The sequence below is a fragment of the Protopterus annectens genome, chromosome 10.part0, assembly GCF_019279795.1.
Source record: "Protopterus annectens isolate FY-2018-M chromosome 10.part0, PAN1.0, whole genome shotgun sequence".
NCBI lineage: Eukaryota > Metazoa > Chordata > Ceratodontiformes > Protopteridae > Protopterus > Protopterus annectens.
This window is the reverse complement of record NC_056744.1, coordinates 1173119739-1173143432: the sequence shown is the minus strand read 5'-3', so window position 1 is coordinate 1173143432 and position 23694 is coordinate 1173119739. Positions and strand designations below refer to the sequence as shown.

General features: G+C 38.8%; 1 protein-coding gene across 1 annotated transcript in view; it reads left to right on the top strand.

Moving 5' to 3' along the window:
- Positions 1-23694, top strand: part of NPHS2 (NPHS2 stomatin family member, podocin) — a 269098-nt gene that overhangs the window by 175839 nt on the left and 69565 nt on the right. Inside the window, exon 8 of the mRNA XM_044086847.1 lies at positions 6029-6087. Within this exon, the coding sequence (XP_043942782.1) occupies positions 6029-6087 (59 nt within the window). The remainder of the gene's footprint in view (positions 1-6028; positions 6088-23694) is intronic.

Below are 23694 nucleotides of genomic sequence, written 5' to 3'. Positions count from 1 at the left end.
TGAAGGGCCTTTCCATTTAGTCAGTCTCATATCATTTATTGAGAGGTGACTTATGTCTGACCTACAAGGCATTCTATGATCCAGCCCTGATGAAAATGTTACATATTTGCAAGAAAAATTATATGAGGATTAAGCGTTCTATGGACTTGAACCTTATTTGTGACTCTAACAGAATTTGCTGGAGAGACAGATTCATATCCCAAAGGCTATCTTTTTTTTAACACCTTTATTGAATTATCACTTTTGACATAGGCAAATTTACATTTATATAAAAGTAATCCAACTGTATTAACAAGTTCACATTTACAAACATTATACTTCACATATATTGTTATATATCATATAACCTAAGCAACATTATATAAATTATTCAATTCCTAACCTTTTTTAAAACAAGAAACACATTTATAAAACTATCACTTACAACATAGGCAATCATACATTTATGTAAATGAAAACAAATCACACCGACACAATCCTAGTTGCAAGCACTTTACATCACAAAACATACTGACACACTCCAGATGCAAACATCATACATCACTTATAATTCACCTGCCTTCTTTTAAACTTCATTCCACCCCTGTATGTAATGTTCCCACAATTCCCATTTTTCCTATATAGCTTGGTCCTACCCTTTTCTAAAGATTTTATTTCCAGTTGTTTTAGCTCTGTTACTATATTCACTACTTCTAGTATAGCTGGTTTAGATTTTGATTTCCATTTTCTAGTAATTGCTTATTTGGCAGCCACCATAATTAGCCACAGCAAGGCCTTACTATGTCTACGCAATTCTGATTCTGTATCATAGCTAATCTCCCTCATCACACCAATCTGCCCACCCAGCATTTCCGACAGTGCATCCTGCAAGGAATCCTTAATGGGACTCCGAGAAAATATGTTCACAGTTATCAATTTCTCCCCCTTCACAAATCCAACATTTGCTATGTACCTGAAGAAGAATTCTTTAGAGTCTACTTGGGGCATACAAATATCTATGTAAAAATTTCCAAGCAAAAATCCTAAATATTCTAGATTTTGTTGCATATTTGGGAGACATACATATATATTTCCATTGTTTCTTTGTGAATTGCTTATCCAGTCTCTCTTCTCAATCCTTTCTAACCTCCCGTGATTAATTCTTATAGTTGTCTTGCAATATTTTATATGTTCTGCTAATTATTCCTTTTTCATGGCAGCTTCTGTTCTAGATTCTACTAAAAGCTCTAGCAATGCTGGTCTTTCATTTAGGGTCCCCTATGTCTTTCTCTTTGCCTGTACTCTGATATCAATCCTTGATAGGGAAGGCAATCTCTAACTTGCAGTCCAAATAAATTCTTGGTGTCTTCCCGTTCTATCATCTTTCCCTCTCTAGTTATTTTCTCCCAATACCTTGGTTCCTTTGCCAGTTTTCTCCAATAAATTCCAGACCCCTCTTGCCCATTGTCTATAACCCTAATTGCAGTCATTCCTATCAGCAGACTTTCCTTTCTCCATTTCCGTATTGGCTTAGTTCTTAGGATACTTTCTGCTACTTTATAGATATAATATTCTGTATGAGTATTATTATCCTCCTTAAAGGCCTGTATCCAACATCCCAGTCTCTCCTTGTTTCCTCAGTTTCCTCCCTGTTTCATCATCATCCCTTTCCACTTTGAATTATAGTTGTCTGCTTGTACTATGTTCAGGAGCCTTAACTATGTAGCTCTGAAATACCCCTTCAAATCGGGTATACCCAATTCACCCTATTCTACTGGAAACATCAGTTTATTCCACTCAACTCTTGTGGTCTTCCCCTCCCAGACAAAATCCATCAGCTCTTTTTAATTGCTATTCCCAACATCTCTTCTGGTTTATAAAAATATGCCTGACCTGTGTATAAGACTAATGGAATCAAAAACATTTTAACTGCTTGTGTCTTACTATCTATAGCCACATAACAAAGCTTCCATTTTCTCAGTCTTTGTATTATCTTTTGTTTAGACTTTTCCCACATATTCATAGCTGCCACACCACAATAATTTTAATCCATACTCCTAAATACTTCATTGTATTATGTTTCCATAAATATGGATAGTGTTGAATCAATTCATACATGGATACATAATTTACTGCTATTGACTTTGTTTTAACTTCATTCATTTTATATCCCAAAAAGGTTTGAAACTTTCTCAAAATGTTCCACAGCAGTATAATGGCTCTTTCTGGTTTTGTCAGGTATAAAATAATATCATCTGCAAATAGAGCCAGCTTTTCTTGACTACCATACCAATGATATCCTTAAATTTCTGAGTCCCTTATTTTCTTTGCCAATGGTTCTAAATATAATGTAAATAACGAAGGGGAAAGAGGACACCCCTGCCTGGTTCCTCTGCTCAAGCAAAAATTATCAGAGAGTACCCCACCCACTTTAATTTTCACCTCCAATGTGTCATATATCCTCCTATTCAACCTTATAATTTGTTTAGGAAATGCAAATGTTTCTACTGCCCTGCTCATAAAGTCCTAATTTACTCTCTTAAATGCTTTTTCTGCATCAAGACCCACCAATAATAATGTATTTTCTTATATTCTGCTTCACTCTGGATCATCAATGTTCTGTTAATGTTGTAAAATATTTGCCTCCCCTACACAAAACCATGTTGATCCATATCTATCAATTCTGGCATTACTTTTGCCATTCTTTTAGCCATTATAGACATGAGCACTTTTTGATCATGGTTTAGTATTGAAATGGGCCTTTCTTCCAGGATGTTGGTAGTTCTCTTCCTCTTAAAATACTGTTAAAAAAAACGTCCAGATCTTTATCAGTTTTTCCCTCCTAGCTTCCAAACTTCCACAAGAATACCATCTATTTCTGGGGACTTTCCTGTAGTTTGGTGATAAATCACAATTTTTATCTCATCTCCTCCTATCCTAACAGTTATTAACTGAGGCTCATCTACTGCTAACCTTGGCATATTTAATTCTTCCATAAACATTTCCATTTGTATCTTTTCTTGATTTCCATATTTCTCTACTTTATACAGACTTTCACAGAATTTCCAAAATATTTCTAGTACCTCTACAGAATCTTTTGCTATCCTTCCTTGTTATAGGGTTCCTAAGCTTGGCAGCATCCCTTTCTACTTTATGTTGTCTGAGTTGTTGTACTAAAAGTTTTTGTGCTCTAGTGTTATTATCAAAAAGCAGTTGTTTAACAGCAATCTTTCTAAATTCTTATATATTATAGAGGTAATCCCTTATTTTCTGCTTGGCATTATGTAGTTGACTCTCTTCTTGTCCTGTGAGATTCTCCCTATTCTGCAATACTTTAACACTTGTCAGTCCCTCTAAATAATTCTTGCTACTTCTTAACCATAGCTTCCTTTCTTTTATTTCCACCCTATTTTTAAACTCCACCTTAATTTTAACTCCACCTTAATTTTATCACACTTCCTAGCTATATTTTCAGAAGTAATTTCTATCATCTTGAATAGGTCCTGAATAATTTTCACTATCCCAACGGCTACCTTGTCTATGAAATACATTTCTCATCTTTGTAAAACAAAGTGCGTCCCTCACTGTCTTCAAAAAGAATTTGGATAAATGGATGGGGAACTGTAAATTAACTTCTGGGATCCTGACCATGTCCCTTATGGACAGAGGCAGTCTGTAAAATGACTCTGGGTTCCAACACCCAAAGACCGACTACCCTGATACTACCCCATCCCATATAATATTGTCATATTCTAGGTATTATTGGCTAGACTTATAAAGGCTCTTGTGCCATTAGCCTAGTAATCACCTTTGAATCTATGGTTCTGGACTGATTTAAGTCCTGTCTGATTAGCAGGACACAGAAAATCCTGTCAATATTTCAGTTCCAATATATTCACTTAACCTCTGAATGTAAAACACATTTTGGATGATGACTTTGTTTACATACCAGAGAAGAATCACACAGCCTTACAGAATATTATGGATTGTTAAGAAATTTAGTTTTTTGCAAAATGTAAATATGAAGTGGGAGGATGGCATAATGGTTAAGGTGTTTACCTTACAGACACAAGGTGCAGGGTTTGATTCTCACATGGGGTAATTGGCTAGGCTTGAAATGGCCCACAAGGGTAGTTAGCCTAGTACTAATCTATGAACCTATGAAGAGTTTTATTTCTTTTAAGGTTAAATTCCTTCAAATTGTTGCTCTACTGTGGCCAAAATTATGCATCACATTACAACAAAAATCAGCTATGAATATGTATTTATATAACTTATGGGAATATGATAAAATTTTGGAGTATGCATTAAAATGGATTCAGTTATGGCAGCTAAGGATATGTAAGAAGAGACTAAACAAAAGATAATACAAAAAACTGAGAAACTGGAGGCTCTTGCCTATGAATTTGGATAGCAAGATACAAGCAGTAAAAATATTTTAGTCCCTTTAGTTTTACACTCAGTCCAGCCTTTTTTTTATCAATCAAAGGACTTGTGGATAGTAATTAATAAAGGATTGAAGAATTTTATTTGGGAGGGGAAGTGGGCAAGAGTCAAGCTGGATAAGCTGATCCTCCCAATAGAAAAAGGATGTTTAGAATTACCTGATTTGAAGGGATATTTTAGAGCTACACAGTTAAGTATGTTTTATACAAAACACAAGCAGAAAGGTATAACTCAAAGTGGAAAAGGATGATGATGAAGAAGGGGGGGGGTAATTCAAGAAATAAGGAAAGAATGTGATTTTGCGCTGAAATTCTTAAGGAGAATAATATATATTCATAAATTAGCAGAAAGTATACTAAGCACTAGCCAAGACAGGAATGGAGAAAGGAGATTCTACCAATAACAGCAATTAGGGATACAGAGAATAGACGAGGGGGTTAGAATTTATTGCAGGAAGATGGCAAAGAAATCAAGATACTGGGAACAAATAAATAGAGCAAGAAAGGCAATAGTATGGGAAGAGGCCAAGAAGACATTTGGACTGCAGGCTAGTTATTGTCTTCCCTGTCAGGGATTGATATAGGAGTATAGAAAAAAGAAGGGATAGGGGAATCCTAAATGAAACACTTGAACTGGATGATTTTTTAAATGAATCTAGAACAGAAGCAGAAGCTGCAGTTAAAAAAAGGATAATTCCTGAGGCATATACAATATTTCACAATAACTATAGAAATCAATCAGAAGTGGTCAGAAATGATCGGAAAGAGAGATTAGATATGCAGCTCACAAAGAAACAATGATTTAGGATTTTTGACTGGAAGTGTTTGCATATATACTTTTATACTCCAAGCAGATTCCAAAGATTTTTTCATCAGGTAGAGAGCAAATGTTGGAGGTGTGATGGGAAAGAAAGAGATAATTGGGAATGTATGTTTTGGGAGTGTAATGAGTTGGCAGACTTTTAAAAATTCCCTACAGAGTACTCTGTCAGGAATACTGAGTGAGCAAATGAGTGTGACTAATGCAATGATTTTTTTTGAGCTGGGATACAGGATCACAATTGTTTAGCCATAGTAAGGCCTTGTTACATTAAATTCTGGTGGCTGCCAAAAAAACAATGACTAGAAAAGGAAATCAAAATCAACTATACTTGAAGTAGTGAATATTGTAACAGAGATACAAGAACACAAATTGGGATCTTTAGAAAAGGGTAGCTGTAAATTACACTGAAAAATGGAAATTGTGGGAACAATACGTGTAGAAACATTTTTGGAGGAGGAATGAGATTTAAGAGAAGGCATGAAATGAATAATTTATGTAATGTTGTTTAGCTTATATGATAATAATTAATGTGAATTATAATGTTTGTAAATGTGAACTTGTTAATATAGTTTCATTAATTTTATAGAAATGTAAGTTTGCCTGTGTTAAAAGTGAAAATTCAATAAAGGTGTTTAAAAAAAGAAAAATACATTTCTGCTGTACATAATATTATCATTTAGATTTCAAAGGCACCAAATTCTCAACAGAATGCTTTCATTATGGCGATTTTTCCTTTGATGTTTCTGTGCGCTGGCAAAAATAAGTTTTCTTTTATTCACAGGTAGCTTTGGACTCGCATACCTGCCGTTGGGGGATCAAATTGAGCATGCTGAAATGTATGTATATGTAACAGTATCATGGGCTGATTTGTTGATGTTATACATGTGTAACAGTTTTATTATTTGTTATGTTGTTTAAAATAATGAACACACAAATCTGATTTGGGAATAAGAATGCTGTATTGCTGAGTAAGAAGGAATGTAGGTGATACATACCGATCAAAACTGTTTAATGTTGGAAGTGCCCTCAGAACTGCCCCTTAGGGTTGAGATTGATGCAGCCAAACCGTTTTTTTTTTTTTTTTTTTTGTTATGCTCAATCTAGGTGCAGCTGCTGATGTCACCTGCATCCCTGTTTGGAGAGTCATTTAGCTCCAGCCCTCCATGCTGAATTTGATGGCAATCTGCCATGCAATTATAGCACTGTCCCTATCACTGGGGGAGTGTTAGATCACATGAAGAAACCCCTTTCTGGAAGAGGAGAGCTGAGAGTAACTGCTCTTTTTCATATCTCCCTGCCAAGATGGTCCATTGCCAGAGTCACTGATCAAACTCAGGTTTATTTGGGTCACAGTTAAAACTTTAACCCTAAATACCATGGAGCCAGGGTTTGCCCATTATTTTTCAAATCTTGTATTTCCACTTTTATTTAACCAACCATTTAAAACATAACTAAAGCTTAAGAACAGGATTAGTATCAGTTGGATGAATGATGTCAAAGTTATTACTATAAAAATGTTTGGACTTAAAATATAAGTTGGTAATGTTTGGATATGTGTGTGTGTGTGTGTGTGTGTGTGTGTGTGTGTGTGTGTGTGTGTGTGTGTGTGTGTGTGTGTGTGTGTGATGTCTACCTTGCTTGAGTGCTCCTTGTAACTGTGGCAGTGTCATACCTGTTAGTACAGTATACAGATCTACACGATACCCCTCTTCCTGCTGGGAAGTAAGAGGATGTAATAGTGCTGACCAAGATCTTCACATTTCTGAGTTAGCTGCTATACTTATATGACTATTTATGGTTTATTGGCTATTCTCTATTCCAACTGCTTCTCGCAAATATGTGAAAACAATGTCACTGGGTAGAGATAAAGTAATTTGTTAATGATGTGTTTGCAAAACAAGGTCTCTTTGGCAATAATGTTACATCCAACTGAAACTTTTATTCATTTATTAACACCCAGCTCATATAACAAGGTGGCATATTAATGGCATTTAAATTTATTCATGTCCTAGAAGTTATTTCATTTTCAGGGTATAGGGACTTATCTTTAAATCTCACTAAGGTTAAAGGGTGAGAGCTTTAAGTAATACCATGCTGTTTACAGATTTAGATGCAACTTAGGGGAGAACTGTATACAACAACACCAGTGTTGGTTCACCCTTAGAGATTACCTGGAAACGTTGTTCACTGTGTAAAAATCACACTGTCATTAAATGTTGTCTCAACCCTAGGAAATCTGTTACTTTACCCGTTTTCCCCATTTAAAGTATCCCTATTATGGTTTCTGACCATCCCTCAATCAATGCAGTGCACCCCAAGCATTCCTCCTCCTTCTCCTGTCACTCTTCATTCCTGTCTTACAGCTGTAACTTGTACATCTACAAAAGAAAGACTAAAGACAGGCTCAAAAAGAACACTGTCTTGTAGGTTCCTTGTGTGGTTGGCAAACTGTAGTGCTGTTTTTGAAATGAAAAGAGCAATGCAGAAAGAGAACAAATGCAAGATGAATTGTATTTAAACTTGCATTAATCTATAACCCTGTTATATGAATAGCACCTCTTTTGTTTTGGATTAACAGAATTTGGCAGAATTTATCATTTGCAGAAATCCATCAATTATATACTTTTGCATAAACTCAAATGAGGTGAGGAGGAACAATGTGGAAAAATTAAAACTGACATCATTGTGCCAATGAACAATTTCTGTAAACCAAATTAATAGACAAAAAGAATGAAGAAGGAAGACATGATGCATTTCAAAAATACTGGTAGAGGACATTAGAGAGAAGATGCTGGCATACAGGTGATACAGAAAAAGTCAAAATGATAAAGATGGTTATTTATATTGGAACATCTGAGATGGCAAAATCAGCCAATTTACTAGAAAGTGATTACTCTGCAAATCCCTGAATGTGGGGGCTTTAATCTCATACCAATGATGTAAGACCCCGCTTCCCCTACTTACTTAGTCTACTCTAAAGTTTAAGTGGGTCTGGGTAGATTACGAGAAAGGGAAAAAAGTAAGTTATTTGAATTGCTTTTTTGCCAACCATCACAGGTGGGAAGTAATTTGGTGACTGTGACTAGAATTTCAGCTCAGCTCAATACAGCTTAGTGAAATCAGTCAAAATAGCAAAGACTCAGAGAGCTGGAAGAATGTAAATGTTTTAAAAATAGGAATAAATGATTGTAAAGGTATACTGCAGACACACACACACAGACACACACACACACACACACACACACACACACACACACACACACACTAGGTAATGAGGCTTTACAGAGAGGGAGCTAGAGTACACACAGGGGTAATAATTGAAAATGCAGAAATGCTGAGTGAATACTTCTGGCCAGGTTTAATGAAAGAGGGCGAGGGAGAATATCTGATCTGTGAAGATAGTCGTGACTGGGGAGGAAGTGGTTGAGTCCATATATGTATATATTTTAAAAGTAAATACAGCTTAGGGAGTTATGCAAAACAGTATTCACTCCCAGAATTCTCCAAAGACTGAAGCAACAAAGAGAAGAGAAGAATGAAACAGTGTATTATTCCCCTTTTCAGATCAAGAGCAGTTACACACAGAATTGAGAATGACTAGCATGATTTCATTTCGCAATCAGAGATGAGAAATCTACAGGTCATTGTGTCCTAGAAAGCATTTGGAATCACTTCTAAAATGAGTTCTAATGGAAGAGGCCAATGAAGCACAGAGGCCAAGACTATATATACAGTTTATTCTTTTTAGTGAAATTTTATAACAAGTATTCAAAAAGAAAAAAAAGACCCATATCTGCACAACATAATATATTTTATCTGATACTGGTCTGGCAATGACAAATATTTATTCTGTATGGTAGAAATCTGGTCATAGTGAACAGATTTTCAGACCTCATCTTTTACAAACTTTTCTTCATCTTCATCACATTGCTTAAACTAACCATTCACTTGGAAAATGTTCATGAACTAAGAGCTGGAGTGTCATGGACCTGAGTCTGAATCACAGGATTATTGATTTATTCACAACATCTGTATTTCATGAGTGTTTGATAAGCAGTGAATGCCAATTGTTTGCTCTTGGTGGCTTCCCACTCCTCCAGCCTTTGATTATACATTATAAGGAATGGTTAACATTGACAGGAATAATGATACCTGTGTGAAAGGAGATTTTATATGGAAGAGACACTGGGAAAAGTTTAATGGAGGTTGTTATGCAGAGGTCTGGACTCAACAGTTTTCTGCAGGCCTCGTTGTCCTTACTCCATAATTAGTCCAGTTGAGAGCACTCTATAAAAGTATTATTCCAAGAATCTGGCACAGAGTATGGGCATCTCCAGTATTTATTTGGAGTAAAAGCAAACACCTAAATCACACATTCTGGGTGACGCAAGCAAAGAGTTTGATAGTCTATGACAATGTTGAATAAGCTGGAGCTGTTAGTAGCATATCGTGGTTAAATGGAATGAGATTCTGTTGAGTGCAAGTCTTCCATGTATCTTCAGGTGAGGCTGAGACCTTAATGTCTCGTCTTGAAGCATTCTGTAACACAGGGTAACATAGGTGTTCATACCTTCTTAACTTCCTAGATCCTGCTTCCAAAGTGTCACCAGTGGGAAAGAGATTTCAATATTTAACTAACCCTTTTCACATGTGGTAGAAAAAAACTCTTTAAAGTGGTTCATTATGCTGCTACATACTGGCCAGTTAACTGGAAAGGGAAGGTGAGTGTCTTCTGAGCCTCTTTAAAGGGTGAAACCTCTGTTTTAATCAGCTGAGCAAATTTTGCCAACCATATATCTTTCTATTCTTACAATTTAGAAGCATGTATTAGTCTACCAAGATCCTCATTGCAGACCAAGTTTTGCAGTAGCAACAAAAAACATTTCTCTGATTGGGAAGTGAGAAGAAAACTTCTAGATGTCAATGTCTTTCTGATTATGTCAGACCCTTCCAAGAAGTTACAAAGATATTTGCTTCAACCATGGACCAATGGACCACCCTATTATCCATGTTTAATTCATCTGACTTGTCTGACACTAGGATGTCCAATAATCATAACAAGGCTTGTACTGTCTAGGAGGCTTTAGCGGTCCTATTACAATATAGAGTATGATGATACAGTTTATACATTTTAGCATCAGGGAACTGGATCCCCTCCAGTATGTTTTAATTCATATTTTCAAGCCTGTCTAGGATTGTAAGTGGACCAAAAATATGACAACATCCTCTGCCATCTTTCTATCATCCTCCTTCTTGGAAAGATCATAGCTATGGCAATAACATATATCATATATAGCATTCTTGGCACGAGTACTGACTAATTAACTCTAGCTTTTGTTCATTGACAGCCTGGACAACAATCAGTCCCAGATATGCTCATATACCAGAGAAGACATTTGTTTTGCATACATCTTGCTCATTTCCCTTGCCATTGAGGCCATCCACTTCCTCAGAATTGTTATCATTTTATCTGTCCACTGAAACCCAGACCCTCCAGAAGGGTCAACAAGGGAAGAGAATCCGGTGTAAATTACTTGTAGCTTTCCTTGGTTAAACGTACAGTTTGAAATTTCAACAAATGTATTCAACACTCTTGTGACCATGGGGGGAGGTGTTTGCTGGTCTGACAGAATGAAAAATGAATCACCTTTGTACAAATGCAGGGAGCTTTTGACCTTCCTGTCTTTCTGCTCTCCAAGTTTTCCAAACTATTTCTTAAACTTAAGGTCAGTAATTTTAACAGTTAAAATGAGTACTATAAAAGCTAAAGGGCACCTCTGCTTAAAGTACTATTATGTCTGAAATACAGGATCCTGTTTTTATTCATGTATTGGGGGCTATATATAGCAATTTATTAACCCTAATTATTATTGCCAGGTGATCACAGCTGCACAGTTCTAAAAGGAGATAAGAGCAAGACACTCTTTCAAATGTATTTTAAACATTGGTACATGATAATGTAATGCTGATGGACTGCCATGTTTACCATATCAAAAAGCAGAAGACCGAAACAATGTTACACCTTAGATGTGTACTGATAGGCATTGTACTACAGTAGTGACAAATTCCTTATCCAGATGGAAACCAGAAATTATTTAATGGTGTCTAAGATGCATGCCACAGTTCTAAAAGCATGGTATAGAAACTATGTATTCTGCTGCCCATGCATCATATGCTATTAAACTCAGCTGTATTTATGTCAAAAGACTCTACTGCCTGGTTCTAGTATGGGAATTTCAATCAACGTATGCACCAGAGTATTAGAACTGTAGGTCAACTGAAGATGTACAAGAACATGTACTGGATAACATGTGGTCTGAATTCACTCTGCTAAGGAGAAATGAGAAATTTTCTTGCAATTTCTTGACAGAATTAGCTTTTAGAATGCACATTTTGCAACACAGTTACAGTATTAAGAAAAAAGATGAGTTTAATGTTTTGGCTAAGCATGCTAAGATATGCCTAGGGTTCAAATGTTTTACACTTATTGTACTTGACAAGGTGGACATAACGTTAAGAGGCGGGGATTGCAAGTCTGAATTAGAACATTATAAGTTGCTTTGGCAATTCAGATTGGATCCGGCAAGGTTCCCAGGCTTGAATGAGAATTTAAACTTTGTTAGTTTATTGAAATTACACACTGAAAGAATTTTGTCAGGAAATTAATTTGTTCAGTCAAGGTATATTTAATAGAGTCTATATTAGAAATGCGAAAGCTTACTTTCGCAAATACGTATTCATCGACACATAAAGGTCGATGTATGAAAAGGGCAAACAACACAAATGGCGAAAGTGAGAATGCTGAATGTATTACCTCGGCCAGCAGGGTGATTGCGGGGATGAGGAAGTAAATCCTTTTCCCCACTGTAGTGCAGTCTCGGAGTTGGTATATTTAAGTAGGGGGGTGTGGGGGGTGCAGGAGGGCTTGCCCCCCTGCAAAAACGTTTAGAAAAGTGTTTTACTTGACGTTTGTTCATTAGGTTTACCTTACCTGTATGGCGCTGTTGCTTCCGGTATCACGTTCAGCGTTCTCACTTTCGCTCTTTGTGTTGCTCGCTCTATTAGGTCATCGACCTTTATGTGTCAATGAAAACGTATTCACGAAAGTAAGCTTTGGCATTTCTAATATAGACCCATTTAATATGGTTGTAATATTATTAGGTTTTTTTTTCACTTTTTCTTTTATTACTAACATTTTTTAATATATTAGTGTACTTATTTAATAAAATTTATAGTTTTTTTTATCAGTTATTTTATACTGTGTAGTGTGGTAAGGATGATATTTAAAGCTACACTGTTTTTTTTAACTTCAGATCAGTTTCATCTCCTTTTATAAAGGAAGACCCTAATCTGTTATAACCAATTTCTGACCTATTGCCATATTATCCCCTTTGTCAAAACTTCTGGCGAAGCACATTCACAAACATCTACTTGAACAAATCCTTCAGGAAAAGCTCCCGACTCCCATGAAGCATGGTTTTATACCCCCATAGCACTACCACAGCCTTATTAACCTTCAAAGGTACTATTAATAAAGCCAGAGACAAAGGCAAACTCATTTTCTTTGCATTCTGTGATCTCTCTAAAGTTTTTGATCTGGTCTTTCACCAAAAACTCCTCTGTCAACTGTCTTCCATAAGGCTATCACAATCCACACTACTATGGTTTAACAACTAGTTAACCAATAGATACCAGTCTGTTAAATGGATCGCTACCTTTTCACACTTCCTTCCTATCAATACATGCATGCTACATAGCTCCATTCTCGGCCCTCTACTCTTCAACATATTCACTAACAATCTGCATAAATCCTTTCAGCAATCTTCCCCCATGCAATACACTGATGATTCTTAGTATGCACTTTAGATAACCTCATACATCTTCAGAGAATTACTGAAGAAGTCTTTATGTCTGCTGAAAGCTGGCTGCAGGATAATTACCTACTACTAAAATCCCAAAAGAAAAGCTAAATTATTTCTCTTTTTCTGTGCAAAATCCCATTTCCATGAAAAAAACAACTTTAAAATTTCTTCCTTAAATAATATCATGATTGAAGTTACCTTATATGCAAAACTACTTGGCATGACAATCAATGACAATCTTAAATGTGATTTACATATCCACAATATCATCCAGAAAACCCATCACAAACTAGAAACACTTCCAAAGTAAAGAAATTCATTATAAACTCTGCCAAGGTAACTCTAGCAACTACTTACCCTCTTTCCAATATGGATCCCCTATCATGACCAACGTACAAGCCTCACTTAGTTCTAAACTTTAACAATGCTACAACAAAGTTGTCAGATTTGCTTGCAAAAAAAACCTTACACTACTGTTTAGCACTAAAAACACTAAACTGTCTCAAACCTCCTCACAACATATCTTATACCCAGCTCATCTTAACCCACAAAATCATCTATACTCCATTTGCCTGTCCAGCAATTAGCCCCATACTTTCAAAACTATATACCAAACCATCCTCTTCAGTCTAATGATAAACAACTGCTTACCATCACAGACCACAAAGGGTTGCTGGGGTCAGTTTCTATTCCAGTAATGTAGCTAGAACTTGGAATAAAATTTCAGAGTTAGTCAGGTCTACCTCACAACTTCATCTTTTCAAAACATCACTAAAAGACTTTGGCTGTACCTCCTGGCTTTGTCCCTGCTCCTTATATGGGTCAGGCTTCTCTTAACACCCTTCATTCACCATTTTATACCTCCATTTAAAGTACTAAATCGTTTAATTTGCTTATCTCCTTCTAATACTTCACTTTACTGTAGTATTTAAACTACTATACCTATTCTAATTAGCAAAACCAAACTACTATTCCATTGCTACTTCACTATTAACACAAACATGCTTATCCCTTCTAATACCTCTTTCATGTACTTCTTAAATTACTTCTACCTATCTTATACACCACTGTTCTAGCTGTAAATTCTCAGTATAATGCTTTTATATGAATGATATGAATGTTTATTAATATCAATACAAATTTTATTATACTGACAACTATGTTATGTATTCACTGAAACTGCATTATAACATTTATTATTGTACATATTGATTTATTGAACTGCGGTGGTGGTGCTGTGGTAGCGTTGTCGCCTCATAGCAAGACATTGTCACGTTCGATTCTCAGCTAGAGCGTCTTATGTGTGGAGGCATACGTGAATGGGGCATGCCTTCGTTGAAAGTTGTGCGTCAGGGCTGGTAACCCGGTATGTAAAAATCCACTACCAATCATTAGCGAACCGGAGTTCCGTTGTGGCGACCCCTAACCGGGAAAAGCTGAAAGAAACAAACAAATTGTAAATATTGATTTATTAATTGTTACCTTTGAATTTTTCTCTCTAGGCCTCTCCTGAAAAACGGCACCTGAGCCCTGTCAGACTTTCCCAGTAAACAAACTCCAGTAAATAAATAAATTCTGATTATGTCTGATCTGAAAGGACAAAAGCACTTAAATGCATAGTTGTATTAAACTTGTTTTTTTTTTATTCACTGAGGACTCTTTGGGTCTTTTTTTTACTTTTTTTATTTGAAATCATGAATTTTGTGAGGAGTATTAATTTAAATGTGGAAAGTCTACTGGCATTTTATTTGTTTGGATTAAATGGTCCAAAATGTGTCACCACAAGCCTCCTTGTACCCTTATAATGGCCATCAGTATCATGGCACTGTATTCACATTGACTATGCAAGATCATTTATAGACAGTGTATCTCTACTTGCTATTGATGCACATTCTAGGCATCCTGAGGTTGTCTGCATGAACTCCTCTAACTCCAAGAAGACTGACAACGTTTATAACAAGTGGCTTGTGTAAGCATAATAGTAATACTAACCCTATTTTATTAACCAGATAAGCCCACTGGACACATAGTTCCTTTTCAGGGGCAACCTGGAAGCAATGCATTGTTAAGTGACTTCACAGGTTCATAGGTGGTTACTGGGCTATTGACCCAAAGGTCCTTATAAGCTTAGCTGTGTGTACCCAATAGAATACTAGAGAAATCCAATATAAAGGATCATGCCAAAATTCAAGATCTTAGTTAGCAATGACTGCCCATATCTAGGAGGGTCATAGGTGAAAACCCCGGCAGGAATTTATGGTTTCCCATTGATTCATCCGGGCTACACTTAAACAGAGTCATAGAGGGGCTCTGTTTGATGTGAATTGGTAGCCTATTCCAGAGGAGTGGCAACCTCTGAGAGACATATCTGCCTCTTCAGCAGGTTCTATTTATATCGCAAGCCAGGTTAAGGTCCCCAGAGTGGATGGCCCTTGTCCCATTTGACTTGTGGATGTGTAGCATTTCCATTAGGTTTGGATCCAAGATGGCTCTATAGGTCAGGAACAAGTCTCCTCTAAACAGTCTGTATGCTGCTGAGTACAGTTACAGTGACTTCAGTCTGTCAATGTATGACATGTGCTGTAGACCCTGAATTTTCCTGGTTAGAAATCTCTGAGGTCTCTCAAGTTGCTGCAGGTGCCTGGTAGGGTACATGCCAAAGGAATCATTGTACTCAATTATTGGCCTGATGAGGGTTGAGTACAGAGGAGTTATGACCTCTTTTGCTCTTGAGGTTATGCCTTTCCTTATCACAGCAGACATATGGCAGTCAAAGTTTAGTATACAGTCAGCTTGTGTTCCCAAGTCTCTCACTACTGAGTTGTTACTTAGGGTATTATTATCTATATGATAGTCTGTAGGGATATTGTTTAAGGGGATGATAATGCATATTTTAGCATTGAGTTTGAGTCCATGGCTTTGGCATCACTCATTGGTTTGTGTAAGTCCCTCTTGAAGCATATTGACATTGTTTTGGGATTCAGCGATTGCACCCAATTTGCAGCCATCAGCAAACTTTCAGCCACAACCACTCTGTTTTGGCCTGAACTTCTGAGAAGTATATTCCAAACAATAAGAGACCCAGCACTGACACCTGTGGAACCCCACTCGTGTCAGGTCTGCTGGCTGAGGTAAAGTCCCCAACTTTGACTGAGTGTGATCTGTTGGTGAGCCAGTTAGCAACCCACCTGATGACATAAGGGTTAATATTCAACTGGGAGAATTTATCAATGATGCCCAAATGTGGGATTGTGTTGAAGGCCTTGGCTAAGTCAAGGTAGGCTGTATGCACAGATTTGACTTTATCTATAGTTCTGGTGACATTTTCAGAGAAGTCCACCAGGTTTAACAGGAATTACTTGCCTTTGACAAAATCAAACTGTGTCGGATCAAGGGTTTGGAGATCACCTATATCCTTATTTATAAGGTTTGATAGCCTTACAGATAAGGCTGGTTAAGCCTATGGGTCTATAGTTCCCAGGGTCTGTTGCTGTACCCCCTTTATGAAGTGGGATGACGGTTGCTTTTTTCCATTCAGGAAGGACAAAACCAGTACTCAGGCTGTGGTTGAAGAGAGTGCCTAATGCAGTTGCTAACTCATGTTTTATACCATTTAAAACACAACCTGGGATGCCATCCAGTCCAATATTGGCTGTGTTTTTGGCCTTGGACAGAGCATTAATGACTCACCCCCTGAAGATGCAAGGTGGGGGAGATGTAGAGGGAATGCTTTGTGGAGGGGATCGGGGGTGAAATTTTCGCCAAACCTGGCAGCTAATAGGTTAGCTATTTTTCCCAGGATCAGTGTGTGTGATGCCATCCACAGCTAGTTCAGCACATGTCTGGGAACTACCTTTTAGGTTATGGATATAGCTGAAGAATGCCTTATGGTTATCCTTAGCTATGGTTGCTAAACATTTTTTGAAGTTGTCCTTAAAGGATTTTACAAATAGTTTTATTTGTTTGTTCAAGCAGAGTAGGATGTTCTTCCAGTGCTGGGACCTCTCTTTTTTATTCTTAATAATTTATTCTTCTTGCTGTATAACTTATTAATGTTAGCTGTCCACCAGGGAGGTTTGTTTTTTCTTTAGGCTCTTGTTTTGATTCTATCAGGTACAGCAGTGCCAATACTTTTGTATAAGTGATTGTACAAGGCATTTGTGTATACTTTAGTATAGTTGTCAATGCCATCTGTGGGAACAGGAGCTTGGAAATTATTTATGCCATCTCTTAGGAGGTTATAACTAGCTTTGGTGACATTTTTTTGCCTGATTTCACCTAAGAGGGGTTTAGGTATTATAGCTACTTAAAATGTGGCTGATTTGTAATCAGATTTAACGAATGAGGGTCCTATACTTGTGGTGGTGCAATGATTACCCATGTTGGTGAGGACTTGGAAGAGAATATCTGAGATCATTGTGGGATTGCATACTGTTTGTGCCAGGGCGTTAGTGTTAACAAAGTCCGGGAACCTTTATGCGAGCATGTTGGTACTCCTAAGTTTCCCAGTCAGTGGAGGGATAGTTAAAATTGCCTATGACTAGAGTTTGGTTGTTATTTGATTGACTCAAGTAGATCCAAATAAGCAGCATGAGTATTATGGTTTATTGAAGGAGGCCTATAGCAAATGATGACTTGAAGGAGGGGTCTTACCCAAAGTTAGTCGAACTTGAAGTAACTCCATGGAGTTTTCCTGTCTAACCAGTCTAGAGGTGTATTTATCTTTGATGAAGATAGACACTCTTCCTCCTCATTTGGTTCTCACATGTTCATTTTGCGGTGTGAAAGTGTGGAAGGCATTGTAACCTTGCAAGGCTGGCATAGTCTCTGCAGCCCTGAACCAAGTTTCTGTGACTGCACAGGCATCAACATCCTCCAGGGAGAGGAGTGCTTCCAAAAAGTGCAGTTTCTTATTTAAATTCCTAGTGTTTAGCAGCATAACCTTTAATTTATTTCTGAGTGATAGTTTCACATCGGAAATTTTGTTTCTGAGACCATGCCTAAAAAAGGAACTATGGGGGAGCAAGTGCCTTAGCCAGTAACCAAAAGCCTAAAGGCGACAGGTGAAGGCCGTCTCTGGCAAAGCAGCATGGGTCAATCAACCTTGTCATCCCAGACTGACAGGAACTGCATCCCCAACAAAAGGCTGGAAAAAATGGAAAAAGCTTTAAACAGATATTCAGATGAGGTGACAAAACTGCAAAAATCAGAGGTCGGAATGAAGAAAAGGCTGGCTGAATATTAAACTGCTCAAGAAGAGATATTTCAAAAAATAATAGAATTAGAGGACAGAGCACGTAGGGAAACCTGAGATTTTCTGCTGTACTAGAGAAGCTGGAAGGACAGACTGTATTAATTTTATGAAAACACAAATAAGAAACTGGACTGGTATTCCACAACAGGAGATATTAATTGAAAGGTCACATCATGTGCATGCTCCATACCTGGCTAAGAGAAATCAACCTAGACCTTTAATAGTAAAGATGCAATGCTACCAGCAGAAGGAGTTGATTCTGACAAAACTGTGGCAGAAAGACAAAGTACTAAAAGTGGGAGACAGTAGAATGTTTGTGGAAAATGATTACTCACTGTACACCAGGCAAAGGAGAATTAAATGTATTCTCGTAATCAGGAAAAGTTGGGAAGCAGGTGTGAGATTCAAGCTGCTTTAGCCACTATTTTCAGAATATTCTTTTCTGGAGGGTCAAAATCATTATTTGATGCAGAATATGCTAAGGAGGAAATATAAATTTGTCCAACAAAAAGTGAGCTATTAAACAGAAAGAGATTCTGCTTCTTGTTCTTCTGGTAATAAAGCCCATAGAGAGACTGTGCAAGTGAAACATTTTCCAGTGTTTCAACAGAAAATGCTTGAGTGTCAGAAAAAAGCACAAGAGTTGATTAGAAGAAATGAAGCAGAGACTGGATTTGGGAGATGGAGATCAAAAGGAAGAAAACCAGCAACTTAGAAACTGACAAATAAATATGGGATTACAAAGCATTATTTATATTTGTGAAACATAACAGAACAAGAAAACCTGGAAACCTGATGTTGTCAATCTGCATTTATTCTTGACTGATGGGTTTGGTTCCGATCCCTCGGAACCGACTCAGCCGTTATACAAAGCTCGCGCCAGCCAAAAGCTCTCAAGCTAAGGCTCTACCCATGCTGCCTCTATTCCCATTACCTCAGATCTCATTTGCCTCATAGAAAATTGGATGCATCAGCTGATGCTGTCAGCTAATTGCCTAAAAAATGTCTTCTTGTTCTAATTATAATACTTTAAAAATCTTTAATTTCATTACTAGTTAGTGTTGTTGATACTATTTTGAATGAGTGACCCCATTAAGAGCGTTCTACCCCCTTTTTACCTTATGGTAATTCTCTTTATCATTGTTGCTAACAGGCCTCTTCTTCCCTCTTACCATTGGTAACCATTAATACCATCTTGGGTATTTTTTCTTTTGGTTTTCTTTCCTTTCCCTTACCCATTTGGGTATTCTTCTTATACCATAGTTGGTATATCCTTTATATTTAATTGATCTCCTTTCTCCCTTTTTCTATGAGCGAGTGTGTGTGTGTGTGTGTGTGTGTGTGTGTGTGTGTGTGTGTGTGTGTGTGTGTGTGCGCGCGTGTGTGTGTGTGCGCGTGTGTGTGTGTGCGTGTTGTGTGTCACTAACTGGACAACATGTCAGCGAAAGGGACCTCTGGATTTAAACAGTGTAAGGACTGTGGCAGAAAGCTGCGCAACTCTGATGGGCATCTTTCTTGCTTCTACTGTCTAGGTGTCCCTCACTTGGAAATTCCTTGTAATATCTGTAAGGGCTTTAGCGCCCAAACTCTTGCAGAGAGATGAAATAAATTAATTCTGAAAGGCTTATTAAAGTGCCCTTTTGGTGAAGCTCTATCTGAGGTGGAGACTTCAAAATCTCCAAAGTCTGAGATAAAAAACAGAGCCATTCGGTACCGTCTTCCTCGAAGGTACATGACTCAAAATCACACAAATCCCAGGTTCCAACAGTCTCTTCAGAACCGAAGGCAAAAATATCTAAAATCTCACTATCTTCTGCTCTGGTACTGAAGACAACAAAATCAGCATCAGTGCCATCAACTACTGAACCAACTCAAACCACTTTGGCACCGAACACAACCTCAGTGCTGATGACCTCTCTGGCGCTGGCAATAGTTACATCTACCCATTTGGTTCCATCATCTCCTTCTATAAAACAGGCCATGGTGCAGGAGGTAAATGTTTTAAATATTCCTCAGACTAGATATTCCCCTTCAATAAACCCCTTTTTGTGTCAGCAGCTGAGTCCCTTTGTGGACAGACCAGAGTCCCCTTTGGGAAAGCCAATCCATTCTTCCAGGAGTCTCTCGGAATTGGATGTAGTCAGATAAGTGGACCAGCTTTTGACAGTCAGATGCCTTCCTGTATCCTCACAGACATCCCTCCCTCCTGACGCAAGGTTTACACTCTCAGGACTCCTAGATATATTCCTCCTTTACCCTCCTCCCAGGTCTTGGAGCCCATTGCTTCGATGCTCCTGGTGCCAACTACCTGTGTGCCAATGGTGGATCTCACCTTGGTGCTAGAATCTACTCTGTGGTCTTTGGCTCCTTCAGAACTGTTGCATCCATGGGACTGAGACTTGGCTGTCAGTTCCCAGATCCTTAGATAGTTCTGATTGTTTCTTCTGCACCATCTGTGGCTCTTGGGACCATGGCAGTTTCAAGTCCTCTCTCAGCTCCTACTCTAGGAGGCAGCTCAATGGATTGGGGTTTGACCCCAGTTCTGAGGTTGTCTTTCTCGCTTCCAGGCTCCCATCTCTCTTTGGGTGGGCCTGCCTTCCAGATAATGGAGAGAGCTCTGGCTGCAGCAGGCTCCTAATTGGTTCCATCTCCATTGGAGTGCCATATTTTTGTTCTGTCTGGTTAGCAGCTGCCACAGTCTGCTATGTCTGGACAGCAGGCACAAGAAATGCAAGATACCCTAGTTCAGGGTCTTCAGAGTCCTCCTCAGAACTTCCCCCTGAGGAGCCACCCCATAAGAGAACATGCAAATGAAGCACCTGGATTCTCCAAAAGAATCAGTCACTGAGGATACAGATTACGATAAAGGGTAAGGGTCCCCACAGTCACCACCTGCAGATGTCTCCTTGGAGACATCCTGGAAATATTAAAACAGAGAGGTGACTGGAAGCCCTCAAACTCATCACCTGAGGAATCTGTTTTCTTGCAAGCTTTTCGTGCCCATCCATCTACTTCTTGGGTGGTCTTGCCTGCTAACAATCTAATCAAATTGATCGTTCATCAAGCATAGAAGGATCCTGACATCATAGAGCCTATTCCCTGGAGACTGGATAGGATTCTTACAGCCCCAGAGGATCAACCCCATTGGTTTAAGGTTCTCGCAGTGATTGCCATGGTGGTGGAGTTCAACTGTCCATCCTCCTAACCAAGAGTCGCCGCGGATGATGGACAGATTTGGAAAGTGGGTCTTTTCTTCATCGACCTTTGCTATTCGGTCTTTGAACATTTGGCACACTTTAGTAGACTCCAAAGGGATCTGATAACTGAGCTTTCAGACACCATAGCAGGAGCAGTGTCTGACAAGGTTCAAGATAAGGTTGCCTCTCAGCTTGCCACCCTGGAGTCGATCTCAAATTCATCTATATGCCTTATTGTGCCTACAGCCAAAGGGACATCTAAAGCAGTGGGTCCAGGCATTGCTATTAGATGCCACACCTGGATGTGTTTGTGTGATTTTGCAGACCACTTCAAGACTTCCTTTGTCAATGCCCCTGCTGATGCTACTTCATTGTTTGGCCTCAAAGTTAGAGACACATTAGCCAGGTGTGAAAAAGGATAGGAAGACCATTTCTGCTGTGGGTGTGCATTTGCCCACACCACAATGACCTTACTGCAGGAATCAGAGGAGTGGGAAAATGTGGTTCAAGAAGACCCAATGGCCTTTTTGGGACACATATGCCAAGTATTCCCCCTGGGGCAGAGGGGGGAACTCTTCTGTAAGACTCCCTTCCCATGGCAGAGGGGGTCCACTTAACCAGGGCTCCAGAGATTCCTTTTCTAGACAACCCTACCCACTCTCCTAAGCAGAAGCCCAATTGCTTACCTCTGGAAGCAGTCAGAGGAAGATTTTCTTTGCCCCATTCAGCCTGGCTCACAATAACATCAGATTCCTAGGTGCAGACAATAATTACCAGAGGTTGCCAGATTCCCTTCAGTCTTTTCCCCAACCCCAAAGGTGAATCCCCAATGTTCCACCCAGTCAGAGGGATCTAGCAGCACTAGAAGTTCAAAAACTTCTTCAAAAAAGAGTCATCCAAGCAGTTTCACCAGACCAGATAGGATCCAGACTCTACTCAAGATTCTTTTTAGTGCCAAAGAAGACAGGGGACTGGAGACCAGTTTTGGATTTCAGCCTATTGAACAAATTTGTGCAACAGACAAAATTCTGGATAATCATGGTTCAGTCTATCCTTACCTTTCTAGGGAAGGATGACTGGATGTGCTGTATAGATCATTACCAGTTTTGAGCACTGCCCTTCAGCCTTACCTCAGCCTCCAGGGTGTTCACCCAAATGCATGGCAGTCATAGCATCTCATTTGAGACTACAGGGATTCTATGTGTTTCCATAGCTAGACGACTGGCTTCTCACTACCCCCTCCAGCCATCTACTGCTTTGCGCCATAGACTTTGTTCTACATCTTGGCAAAACTTTAGGCATTTCAGTCAACAAAGAAAAATCACAACGGTCTCCCACGCAGGATCTGGAATTTATTGGAGCAAGACTAAGTACAATATCCTGTGTGGCCTCCCTTCCTCATCACAGGTTGTTAAAGCTGAGATCATAACTACAAATGATCCTCTCCCAAGACAAAATTCCTGCTCATCTGGTACTGCAACTTCTAGTATCCATGGCAGCAACAATAACTTTAGTTCCCCTAGAGAGGTATCACATGAGGCTGCTTCAGTGGCTCTTGGCATCACAATGGTCACTTCTATTACACCCTAAGTCCCATCAATTCTTGATAACAAATCACTGCAAAAAGGATTTATCTTGGTGGATGAAGCCAGAAGAAAATTTATGGAGTCGTCCTTTTTCCCCCTCTCAGCCCAAGGCCGTAGTGACCACAGACACTTCCCAGATAGGGTGGGGGGCATTTTCTGGGGAAGACAGTCCAAGGCACTTGGTTCCCACAAGAGGTCAATTTGCACATCAATGTCCTAGAACTGAGGGCAGTGCTTTTAGTGTTGCAAGCATTTCAGTCTGCCCTTCCTTCAGGGACAATTGCTATCCAATCAGACAACACGTACGCAGTCTGGTATATCAACAAACAGGGGAACCAGATCCTACCCTCTATGCTGGGAATCACTAAGAGCTTGGCAATGGGGAATCACCTCCAACTGCTTTCTGATAGCAACGCATATCCCGGGGAACTCCAACGTGATTGCGGACAAACTGAGCAGGTGTATCCTTTTGCCTCATGAGTGGTCTCTCAATCCTAATGTAGCGATGAAGATCTTTCACCGATGGGGTCAGCCTTGCTGCAATCTGT